The 12,862-nt window shown below is 43.0% G+C and overlaps 1 protein-coding gene across 14 annotated transcripts in view; it reads right to left on the bottom strand.

The window, feature by feature from the left end:
- PTK2 (protein tyrosine kinase 2) overlaps positions 1–12,862 on the bottom strand; it is a 312,007-nt gene that overhangs the window by 182,360 nt on the left and 116,785 nt on the right. For all 14 annotated transcript variants that reach the window (XM_025214534.1, XM_025214537.1, XM_025214598.1 and 11 more), the window contains exon 3: positions 2,579–2,805. In XM_025214534.1, coding sequence (XP_025070319.1) covers positions 2,579–2,773 — 195 coding nt within the window. In that variant the 5' untranslated portion in view covers positions 2,774–2,805. The remainder of the gene's footprint in view (positions 1–2,578; positions 2,806–12,862) is intronic.

The following is a 12,862-nucleotide window of genomic DNA, read 5'->3' as shown; positions in this document are numbered from 1 at the left end:
CACTTACCAACTTTTTCTCTTTACTAGCAGAATGGAGGCTTTCTTTGAAAAGGGGAAAGGATCCCAGGCCAAGATCCCAGAAACCAGGCTGCCAGGTGAAGACTAACACAAAAAAGGGCACAACTGCCTCAAGAAGCAGCACTTGAAACAAATGAACCTGTTCCATTTTGCACATGGAGGTTCTAATATAGCTTCCATGTCTTCCATAAAAAAGGTGGGAACGTCCAGACTGCAGAAAATCTAGTGGTTTTGTTTTCATTTCCAGTTGTTCATCTCAATATAACACCAGTAATGTTAATTGAACATGAACTTTTGTGCCAATAATGATTTGTAGCATCTAACCTAAATATGGTAATGCATATTGCCCTGGATCATTAGCGTACAGTGCACACTCATTTCCACAACATTAAAGCTTACAGAGAAATTGTCCCGGTTTCTCTAAAGATTCAAAATTTCGTATTTATTTTTTGGGAACATGAACAAAGCATTTCAGTAGCCTGTCCTTTGTCCAAGGTACACTTCCCGTTCTTGGCTAAAAAGGGTCCATGCAGGGAAAAATAATTCTCTCAGAAACTAGCATCCAAAGAAATCAGCTGCAATTGGACCCAGGAAAAATATAAAAATCACAGTACACCCCAATACACAATTGAGAGCCTCTCTCTTTCTTGAGCTCACCTTTAGCATTGTTTAGTTTTTATAAAACAAAGATGGCGAATTTGCATTTGTAATGGTCATAAAAACTTACCCTTAAACTGCCAGAGTTAGTTTTGGATACTGCAAAGGCCACAACCACAGGCATTTCTGATGTGGGGAATGAGAAATGTAAAGAAGAATCTCAGCTTTCATTTGAGAGGACAAAAAGTTTTTAGTCTCATAGAAAAATAGCCTAGAAAAATTAAACAACTGCATAAAGACTCCCGGTGTTGAAAGAGGTAAGCAACCGAGATCTACTTTGGCTGTTTGGTGGGCCTGAACATGTTGGTATGATAAAGGTGGACAGAAATCAGTTATATTTTTGAAGGGACAAATCTCAAAAAGTGATTCCAGAAGCCCATCCAAAAATATGGAAGGCTGACATTGACTTCCGTACTTATAACTCAGCTACTTTTCAAGGTGCCTCTGAACATGAGATGCCTACTTGTTTGAATTAAACTCGAGAGGGGTGGCGGACGCCTGTTGCCTGCACCCGGGCCATTCTGCTGGTGGCACGAAGGCAAATGAAAGTGATGGCTGCCCTGGTGCCCCAAGAGCCCAGTCACGTCAAAACATGCCGCTGAAAAGATTAGAAGATTTCCTAGGTAACTGCCACAGAACTCCCAGGATCCATCTGGTAATATGTTTTACCTGATCAACTGTGTTTAGGAAAGAGGTCAGACTAGAGAAACCAGGAGAACTTTTACTATCTTTTCTCCAATGCCTGATGAAGGGTGTTTGTGCCAGAAAGCTTTTAAAGCAATTAAATACATTTTTTTTTGCAAAAATCTTGTTGGTCTAAGAAAAGACTAGAGAAAGGGCATTCTGTACCTGTAAGCTTGTCTGACAGTTCTCCCAACTACACACACGGCCCAATAAAAGACATTATCGAGCATATTCTCTGGACCATGATGGCTACTGGAACTCTGCACATTTCACAAATCGATGGCCACTCTGACAAGGCTTACCCTCCCTTGGAAATGTGTTTAATTCTTTCCGAATAGGATAAACAGCTGGAAAAGAGGAGTGGGAATTCAAGACTTCACATTTTGCTGCCGTTAAAACAGCTTTCTCTTGTGCAGATAATAGTCAGTGGCAGTTAGAATCCAAGTCTCCAGAATTTTCCCTTCAAAATACTGCCTTCCTTCAGGAGCTCATAGTTAGACTTCATTTAAAGTAGAAATAGGAACAGAAATAGTAGAAACAAAAGTGGAAGTAGAGAAAAAAAAAGAAAAAAAAAAACAAGCAGAAAGTTGAGTCCCTGGAGGAAAAGCTGAAACAAAACAAGAGACATTTGTTCTTTTGTCCGCTTAGACAGTCCCCTTCTACTTCCTTCTAATTTAACCCAACAGAATTAAATCCTTGAAGAGGAAAACAATCTTCCTGTACACTGTAAAGAACAGCCTCAATATTAGATTATTTCTCTGTGCTTTCCCTGTGGATATGCTGCTTCTGTTTTACCATCCTCTTTGAAATAAATAATTTAAATGGCCCAGCTTTCTTTTGATGATTCCTTAAAATGTCATGCTCATTCATTGCACTGCCTTTTTGGAAATACAGCTGAAAGATCATTTAAGCAGGTGGAATCTAGTCCAGTCACTCTTTTCCCATTTTTAAGTCTTTATACAACAGAAAATGAGAAATAAATTAATGTCAACAGCCCTGTCAAGTTAATGTACAATTTGTACAACTGTCATTTCTTTGAGAAAATTGCTCTAAGAAATTAAAGCTTTGCCTGATATGACTCACGGCATATGCTGGATAAAGATTTTATAATAAACTGCAGAACATCTGTGTTATTGGCTTCTAGAGTTGTCTTGTCACACTTGCGTGCAAGGTTAACACATACCAGCATCAGTCATAGGAATGTTAAAAAGGAACTCACTCGGACATCTGTAGCATCTCCGTGTCGGATAATGCTGGCCCACGTCGTTGGTTCACTGCTACTTTCAAAATAATGGAAGACTTTAAGGACTCGTTCCATGGCCCCTGGAGAACGCTCCATCCCAGTACTAAGGTGAGTCTTTGCACTTGAACTTGGAGTATGGTTTAAATTTGGATCAAGGTAAGCCGCTGCCATGGTTTTACTAGATGCTAGGTATCTGTCATATTCTAAAAAGGGGAAGAAAAAAAGAAAGAGAAAATGAAATTATTTTGGTTGCACCTCAATTTTGTGCTGATTCATAAAACTATAAAAATCTTTATGGCAAATCCTAAATAAACACTTGTTCAGATATTTACCAGATCCTTCAAAATGCTTCTTTTCAACGCACTGCCATTCATCCAGCCCCTACCTAAAGCTGTAAGCATTATCTGTATTTTATACCACACATGTACAATATCCAAGGAGGCTAGCAGCCAAGTCTCTTCCAACTGCTCACAGAAGCTTCTTCTGCTACAAACACGACTCCTTTCTTTCAGCTTCCTCTTGGTCTCAATTAACCCACGCCCCTCAAAAAGACCTGCGATTCCAGCCATTTTGAACCTACTTAGGTTCATAAGCAAAACAGTCCATGCTTTAGTTTGACTGCATTTCCAGACCCGAGGCAGGGCAGTAAATTCTGTCGAGATTCGTAACTAATCCGGAAGTGTTCTCTAGATCGGCCTTGAAACGCAAAGATCAAAGCTGAGCCCTACTGGATCACTGGCAGAAAGGGACACGTAAGAGGTGCTCCATTACCAAGGCCTCCTCTTTACACCACCAAATCAAATACTAAGCTGTGACTGGAACCATTATGTTATTTCAGGAAGAGAAAAAGACAATCAGGACTGAAATAATTTAGAATTGGACAGTGAAAACCCCCACCTTGTGATTCAGCCAAAAACGAAATGAAGCCAACAATGACTAAGAAGGAGAACTTCGTGCCTCCATCAAATGCTGTATAGTGAACTGGCCCAGCTGTACTCTGCACTAGCTGAGCTTTACAGTGGTCTTTAAGAGCAGCCCCATGCATACCACATTAGAGTTGTTAAGTCTGGAGATGAAAGCCCTAGATCACTGTGTCAAGTCTGCAACTGAAAGAAAAAAAATTGCTTCCTCGCTGCTGTTGCGAACTACTCAGCTACGAGAAGATGAATATCATTCATAATCTGCAGTTTGCAAACCCAAGTAATACAAAAGAGATATATGCTCTCAGTTGCAGAAACCAAAATCATCCCAGCCATTTCTTCCTATTTATCCAAACTCACACTGTCGCAGATTGCTAAACTACCTAGGTCCTACAGATACAGCCCTTCATGTATACCAACGTTTTTACCTCATTGTTAAGCGGCAATGAGTCACCGATTCCAGAGAACGATACATAGCGGTGCACAGCACTGCATCCTATGCTTTATGGGGGATGGTGATTTAAAAAATCTACGTAAGCTTTGAAAGCATTTTAAAAATAAAATGCAAAAGTACAAGGACCAAAGTGTAGGAAAATGTGTAGGACAGAGTACCTGCTTTTCTTTTTGTTGCTGCAGGTATTTGGGTTGAGGAAGGGATGAAAATCAAAAGCTATTCCTAAGCAAACCGTGAATTGTGATACGTGAGAAGAATGCATGCTCTTAAGAAGCAGTCCTGTCTAGAAAGAAGAAGAGTAAAGGACATCGGGGGTCTACTCCTAGCTGACAAACCTGGGACAAGTAACTTAGGGCCAGATTCTGATACCTTTACTCGATTTTAGCGTCAAGAAGAAATGTTGCCCTCAGTGCTAGAAAATCTGAATTTGTTCCACTGTTTATTTACTGACCTGTAGGAGAGGGATGAGACTTAGCCCGGCTCACATATATTTAGTTAGACAAGAAAATTAGTATATTGATTTGAAATTTTCAAATGAAAGTTGCCATCTATAATTATTAGCCCTGTGTGACCCTCAGACAGCAGTAAGGCACTTAAACAATGTTCTGTGCATTACAGCATGGAGTTTACAGGAAGAGAAAAAAGCCTCTAGAGGCAAGCCTGTGTAGCAGTTTTCACGTCTTGAGGTTTTGTTCTTGTAAAGCGAGTGCAGGGAACCCTGGACTTTTACGACCATAAGAACTGCCATTGACTGGGTCACAGTCCATCTTGCCCAGTTGTCACAGTGGCAGCGTGGATGCGGAGAGGGAGAGCAAGGCAAACACAACAACCAGGGTTATTTCCGCTGTTCCTCTCCCTTGCAGCCTCCAGCACTTAGGGTCTACGAAGTTCTGATCCACAGGCTCTATCCCCAGCTCAACAGCTGCTAACGCCCCTTTCCTCCAGGAGTGTGTCCACTCCCTTTTTGAATCGGATTAAACTAGCAGCTCCCACAACATCTGGTGGCGATGAGCTCCACCCTTTCAATGACGCGTTGTGTGAAAAAGTACTTCTTTTGGTTAGTTTTAAACTCACTACCTACCAGCTTCATTTTATGACCCCTAGTTCTTGTACTGTGAGAGACTAAATAATAAATCCCTATTTATTTTCTCTTCACCATTTAGTATTTTGTAAACCTTTATCATGCCTCCACTCAAGCGCTTCTTTTCTAAACTGAATAGGCCTAGCCACTTTAGTTTCTCCTCATCTGGAAGCCCCTCTATACCACTAATCATCCTCGCTGCCCTTCTCTAGACCTCCTCTAGTTTTCCGATATCCTTTTTGAGGTGTGGGAACCAGAACGGGGCACAGTATTCAAGGTGTGGATGCACCATGGATTTATAAAAGGGCATAATGATACTTCCCATTTTACTTACACTCCCCTTCTTAATAATTCCTTCCGTTTTGTTTGCCATTCTGACGGCTGCTGAGCACCGAGTTTTAGCTAACTCTCCACAATGACTTCCTGATCTCTTTCCAGTGTGTTAACAGCTAGCCACAAGCAAACCCTTTCTTATCTTCATATCTACACTCTTCCCTCTTCCTTTATCCAAACTACAGATGCGGGAGACACTGCCAGCTTGTCCCCTGCTTGCACCAGGAGAGGACCACTCACTGTCGAGGCTTCCACCCAGGTCCTGGTTTCCTGCTGTGGAGCCTGCAGGGTCCTTCCAGCGACAGACAGGTCGGGGAGTGCCTGCGATGTGAGCGGTGCCTCCTGGTGGTGTCCCTCAGGGAGCAAGCAAGAGACCTACAGGAGTAGACGGCGAGGCCCAAGGCATTCTCTGCCATGAGGACTTCATCAATTCAATGCTGAAGGAGACCCCTAGGACTGCGGACAAAGGACTGCCAGAGGTAGCACTAGAGAAGGAAGAGGACCTGGACACCCAGGAAGGTGGAAGTTGGAAGCTTGTAAACTTTGGCAGTAAGCAAAAGTCTTCATCTCCACATGCAGTGGTCTGCCTAGAGAACAGAGATGGAGCCCTAGCAACAGAGGAGGAGGAGCATGCTCCATTGGTGGAAGAGGCCATGTCAGGCCAGGCACCCCCAAGCTTGCAAGGGTCTAGACCACTGCCACAAAGAGGAAGCCACAGGTGGTGGTGGTTGGAGACTCCCTTCTGTGGGAGATGGAGAGATCCATGTGCCGGCCTGACCTGCTGTCTCAGAAGGTCTGCTGCTTTCCTGGAGCCCAGATTTGAGATGTCATGGAAGGATTACCAAGACTCATCCAGTTCTCTCATTACTACCCCATGCTGCTCATTCATGTGGGCACCCATGATACTGCCAGGGGTGACCCTGAGCAGATGAGAAGTGACTACAGGGCTCTGGGTGCAAGTGACAAGGGCTCAGGTAGTGTTCCCCTTGATCCTTCAGCTCAAGGAGAAGGGTCCGACACGAGTAGATGCATCTTGCAGATCAATTCATGGCTGTGCAGATGGCATTGCATGGAGGACTTCAGCTTTGTCGACCATGGGATGTTGTTCCAAGAAGGAATGCTAGGAAGAGATATCCACCTGCTGAAGAGAAGGAAAAGCATCTTTCCAGACAGGCTAACTAACTTGGTGAGGAGGCCTTTTAATTAAAAAAACTAGGTTTGCCAGGGGATGGAAACCAAAGGCCTAAGGTAAGTAGGGAAGTGGGTGACCCAGAAGAAGCACAAGCAGGAGGGGGCAACAGAGGAGGCCTTCTCATTCCTCCTGAGAAATCAGGGCAATCAGCTAGTTACCTCAGGTGTCCGTACACAAATCCAGAGCCTGGGAGACGAGCAGGAAGACGTAGTCACGGAGCTATGACATGACAGGAATAACAGAGACTTGTGGAAGCTCGCATGACTGGAGCACTGTCATGGATGGGTCCAAATTGTTCAGGAAGGGAGGCAGGGGAGAAGAGGGAGAGTTATGCTGTATGTAAAACAGCTGTACGAGTGCTCAGAGCTCCTGTACGAAACTGGAGACAGGCCTGGTGAAAGTCTCTGGGTTAAGGTCAGAGGGGAGAGCAACAAGGGTGATGTGGTGAGGGGCTGCTATAGAGCACCAGATCAGGAGGATGAGGTAGATGAGGTTTTCTTCAAACAGCTAGCAAAAGTTTTCCAATCACAGGCTCTGGTTCTCATGGGGGACTTCAATCACCATGACATCTGCTGAGAGGGTGATATAGCAATGCGCAGGCAATCAAGGAAGGTTTTGGAGAGTGTTGGAGACAACTTCCTGATGCAAGTGTTGGAGAGGCCAACTAGAGACCTTGCTCTTCTTGACCTGCTGTTCACAAACAGGGAAGGCTTGGTCAGAAATGTAGTGATGGATGGCAATGTGGGCAGCAGTGACCACGAGATGACCAAGTTTGGGATCCTGAGAAAAGGCAGGAAGGAGAGCAGCAGAGTAAGGACCCTGGACTTCAGAAAATTGGACTTCAACATACTCAAGGAAACTGATGGGCAGGATCCCCCAGGAACAATCAGCACAGATTTATCAAGTCATGCCTGACCGACCTGACTGCATTCTATGATCAGATGACTGGCTCTGTGGATGTGGGGAAAGCAGTGGATGTGGTGTATCTTGATTTTAGCAAGGCTTTTGATATGGTCTCTCACAATATTCTCATAGGCAAGCTAAGGAAGCCCAGGTTGGATAAACTGGATAAAAAACTGGCTGTATCATCAGGCTCCCAGGGTAGCACTAAATGGCTCAATGTCTAGTTGGCAGCTAGTATCAAGTGGAGTACCTCAGCCTTTGTTCAATATCTTCAAAAATGACCTGGAAGATGGAATGGAGTGCACCCTCAGCAAGTCTGCAGATGACTCCAAACTTGGTGGAGAAGTACATGTGCTGGAAGGTAGAGCTAGGATTTGGAGAGACCTAGACAAACCGAAGGATTGGGCCAAAAGAAATCTCATGAGGTTCAACAAGAACAGGTGTAAAGTCCTGCACTTAGGACGCAACAATCCCATGCACTGGTACAGGCTGGGGACCAACTAGCTAAGCAGCAGCTCTGCAGAAACGGACCTGGGGTTTACAGTGGACAGTAAGCTGAACATAAGGCAGCAGTGTGCCCTTGTTGCCAAAAAGGTTAATGGCATACTGGACTGAATTGGTAGGAGCACTGCCTGCAGATCCAAGGAAGTGATTATTCCCCTCTAGTCAGCACTGGGGAGGCCACATCTGGAGTCCTGTGTTCCGTTTTGGGGCCCCCACTACAGAAAGGATGTGGACAAATCAGAGAGAGTCCAGTGAAGAGCAACAGAAATGGGTAGGGGGCTGGGGAACATGACTGGTGAGGAGAGGCTGAGAGAACCGGGCTTATTTAGACTGGAAATGAGAAGACAGAAGGGATTTAATTGCAGCCTTCAACTACCTGAAGGGTGGCTCCAACGAGGACGGAGCTGAACTGTTCTCAGTGGTGGCAGGTGACGGAAGGAGCAATGGACTCAAGCTGCAGCAAGTTTAAGTTGCATAGTAGGAAAAACTCTTTCACTAGGAGGATAGTAAAATATTGGAACAGGTTACTTAGAGAGGTTGTGGCATCTCCATCCTTGGAGGTGTTTAAGACCTGACTAGACAAAGCCCTAGCTGGGATGACAGAGTTGGGGCTGGTCCTCCTTTGAGCAGGGGGTTGGACTAGATGCAACTTCCTGAGGTCCTTTCCAACCATAGGTGACTCATAGCTGGGACACGTGCCCCCTCTGAGATTGGCAGCTGTCGCCAGCTTCTGCAGGTGGTCACCACTTGCAACCCTCCCCAACCACCGTGCCGCCGGCTTCTGCAGGCCGTTGCCACTTCACCACCACTGACGCTGCCGCCACAAATTGTGCCCCCCCCAAGTCTTGGGAAGCACTAATCTTTCATGTTTCCAACTCTAATCTTCTATGATTCTATGTTCAGATCCAGGGACACATGGCACACTGTTTAAGGGCAGACTCCACCCAACTTGCTCAGATTGTCAGTCCTTCCAGACAGATATTTGCTGCAGGAGAGGACTAATCATTCTCATGGGGGGGGTCTGCCCTGAGAACTACACTGAATGTAAAAAGTCCTTTCCATATCAGATTAATAAACATGTTGGGTCACACTGTACTGATATAACATTTAAGGAGAACAGCCTTCTAGGAAAAGTTAAAATAGCAACTCTCAAATTCAGAGGAGGTTTTTCAGGATGTTCTATTCAGATCAGCTCTTAACCACTTTCAATGGTGTGACATCTAACATAATGAAATGGGAGGTCAGCAAACCTAACTTTTCCCCTATCCCAGATGTTTCCTAACATAACAAATCCAACTGTAGAAACAGAAATAAGACTTCAAATGGAAGAATGTTTTGCTTTAGCCACAGAAAATACAGAGAATTTGAGAGTGAAGAAGGGGCAAGAGAAGACATATCAATTCACTGAGTATTGTCAACATGGATGATGTGTTCAATGAATTTTTCACACCTTACAAGTTAGTAGCAGTCAAGATACTAGCCAGGGGGGATGAACCCCATCATTATTCTTGTGGTCATTCTAACATAGCTACATAACTTGGAAACAGAGAAGAATATCTAAAAACAAATTATCAACTGCATGTCACTAATTAACCTGTAGTCAAATCTGCAAAATTACACAAACTACAGATCCCTAAAAACTGAAGTCTTTTTAAAACGAGACAACATGATCCAGCAAACAGACACTGGATTGAAAACTGGTGTTATAAGGACCTCACTGTGCACTGTGCTGTACACAGAGAATAAAGGCAGTCTTTACACTAAAGCAGTGGTTTGCAACCTTTCTTCATTTGTGGATTCCTAAAATAATTCAAATGGAGATATGGACCCGTCTGAATTATAAGTGTGGGTATTCATAAAGTTTTGATTGATCGGATGCATTTTTCATGGACCCCTCAGACAGACTGGGAACCCCTAGAGGTCTGTGGACTATAGGTTGAAAACCACTGCTCTAAACTGTTAACAGCACAGATTCTAGTCCCAGTTCTATTGCTAACCTGCTGAGACTCCAGTGAGAAAGTCGAATCACCTCTGCTTGCCCTCCCAATGTTTGTCTTGTTGATTTAGACTGGAAATTCTTTGAGACATGGACTGAACTAGAGCATCTGGCTCACTGGACACTCATTTTTTGTTAGGTCCTTTGAGGTCCTATTGCAATACAAATAATAAGTGCTGTTATTAAAAGCGTTAGTAAGTAAAATGCTAACTTCCTCATTCAGCTGATATGTTCCCAATGATATTCAGAGTAATACTAGCTTGCAAAGGAGTCAGTGTTGCACAGTGCATAAAGCACTGGACTGTCTCTAGAGATCCATGTCTATGCCGATCTCTGCCAGAGGGATTCCATGTGGTCTCCCATGTCACTCCCCCACTTTCTCCTATCCACAGATGGGAATATTAGGCACAATTATATTCAGCTCCTATGTAAAGCACTATCCCAGAACACACTGAATGGATCCACACCATGCCATGACAAGACATGTACAACCTGCCAACACATCTCCCCCACAATTACTACACCCACAAGAGCCATCAGCATCCCTGCATCTTACAGTTGCACCTCTAGAAATGTAATACATCTCATCCAATGCACCAAATGCCCTGATGGAAAATATGTAGGAGAGACGAAACAACAACTGCGCACCAGAATGAACGCACACCGGAAATCTATCAAAGACAAGAATACCCAATTACCGGTGGGGGCATATTTCTCACAAAAAAACCCACTCTCTCTCCAGTCTCTCAGCTCTAATTCTCAAAGGAAACTTACAAAACACTTGTCAGAGACGAGCCTACGAACTTCACTTCATCAACCTCCTGGATACTAAAAATCATGGACTAAGTATAGACATTGGATTTATGACACATTATAACCTGCCTGACATCTGACTCCCCAAGTACCTCCCCGCTATTTAACTGCTATATTCATCCCCCTTTTCTCCCTCTCCCCACAACCCCAAGCCTGTCTCTCACCCACTGACTCCTTAATTCACATCTTCACTCACTGCCCATCTCACATGCACACCAGCCCAGCCTCTGGCTTCTTTACTATTCATTCCATCGAGGAAGAACACACACCAACTGCAGAGACTTCCTCAGCCTGATGGAGGGTTTTTAAACCTGAAAGCTTGCAAAAAATTTTTTCCAACCTTTTAAGTTGGTCTAATAAAAGATATCAGATTCACCCAAAGAACCTTGTCTGCCTATGTCCTTAGACCAACACAGCTACAACCTACATCCCTGTAGGTAAAACACTTGGATCTACTGATAAAAGTACTATTAAAATGACTGGACACGGTTTTTAAATGTTATTAGTGCCAACCTGGAAAGCCAGTACAGCTATGGGAGAATGAGATATATTCTCTTCTGATTCACATAATCACCAGAATTATCACCTACAATTCTAACTGCAAAACCATGATAACTGGCCATGGAAATGACAGAAAGAATCCAGAAGTTAAGCCCAGAAATAGAAGAGAGAGAGAGAGAAATGCAGAAAAACCATTTGAGACATCTGTTCTTCAGATAAGATCACACGTGTACCCCAGAAATATGAGGAAACTTGAAGAAAATATTAAATCAAGCAACTAATCAGCAAGACTGGCAATGAGAGGATTCAAATTTTGCCTTTCAAAGAATTAAGTATTGAAAGCTTCATAATACACGGCTGTTTCAGAGAATTAAAGATTGCTAAAAAACCTCCCCTTCAAGACCAAGAAACACATTTTGAATCAAAATTCAATCAGCAAATCAGTGCAACTTTTGTTTAAGATCCTGATGCTTTCTCTTTTATAAGATACCAAATAAGCAATAATTTTGATATGTTTTAAATGACAGTAACACATGCTATATATATTTCTGGTTATGGAACAATTAACATTTCCATTAAACCACTCCCCTATTTTCAAGAGTTTATAATGTAGCTGTAAAACCTTGCCTTAAGCAGAAATATGATAGGGTACAGTTGGTTTGGACTCAAGAACAACTAAAGAAATAGTTTAAAAACATATGGTTGGCTATTAAAGTTATAAAGAAAACTACATAAAATGCTTATTTGTGTTCATATATACTCAAAGCAGCCCTCCTTTTTTAATACTCCCTTAACTGATCATAATTTTATAATGAAAATTCAGTCCTCTTGGTATTACACAGAAAAAAAGCTAAGTTATTAAGGATTAAAAATCAACTGTGGCACATATGGAGATATATTTTCCATGGTCTTATTTTAGCAAACGTAGCTCTTTTAAAAAAAATAAAATAGGATAATGTTGAAGCTGATAAAACTAAAATAAAGACTACTCATTCTTGTTTGGGTTTGAAGTTGTGTGTCTAGCTATCTACTCATCATTTCAGATGTATACAATGACCAAGTAAAAATCCTATTATCCAATCTCCCAGTTCTTCAGACAGAAATGCAAATACTTCTCAACATCCCACCAACACACTAGAATGTAGCAAAGGATAGGCAAGAAGATCAAGCTGCCTACTTCGTCCCTGGATTGCTGGCATTCAACAGCCCTGCCAAGGAGTTGCAACTACCACGAAATGATGCAGTAGATCTTTAGCCAGAAGATTTTATTCTACTCTGCAACAGGGTTCAAAGCACGTGCATGGTCTGGGAGAACGCAGTAATGGGGGTATGGTTAAATCCTATTGTAGCAGGTTCTCTAGAGCTCATCTAAGACCTTAGAAGAAAACTTAGAGCACAATGAGATGTCCGGCAGACTTCATTCATTCTGCTGCTCTTTCCACTTCTCTGCTTGTATACTTTACTTTGCTGGTGTTTTCACTATCTGCATTCCAGTTGCATTAGGATGAGGGGTGCACCAATAAAAGATTTTTTGGGCCGATAGCTATTATTAACCAGCCATAT

The sequence above is a fragment of the Alligator sinensis genome, unplaced genomic scaffold, assembly GCF_000455745.1.
Source record: "Alligator sinensis unplaced genomic scaffold, ASM45574v1 scaffold721_1, whole genome shotgun sequence".
NCBI classification, from domain to species: Eukaryota; Metazoa; Chordata; order Crocodylia; family Alligatoridae; genus Alligator; species Alligator sinensis.
Note: the sequence above shows the minus strand (reverse complement) of the source record. Positions and strands in the feature narration are given on the sequence as shown.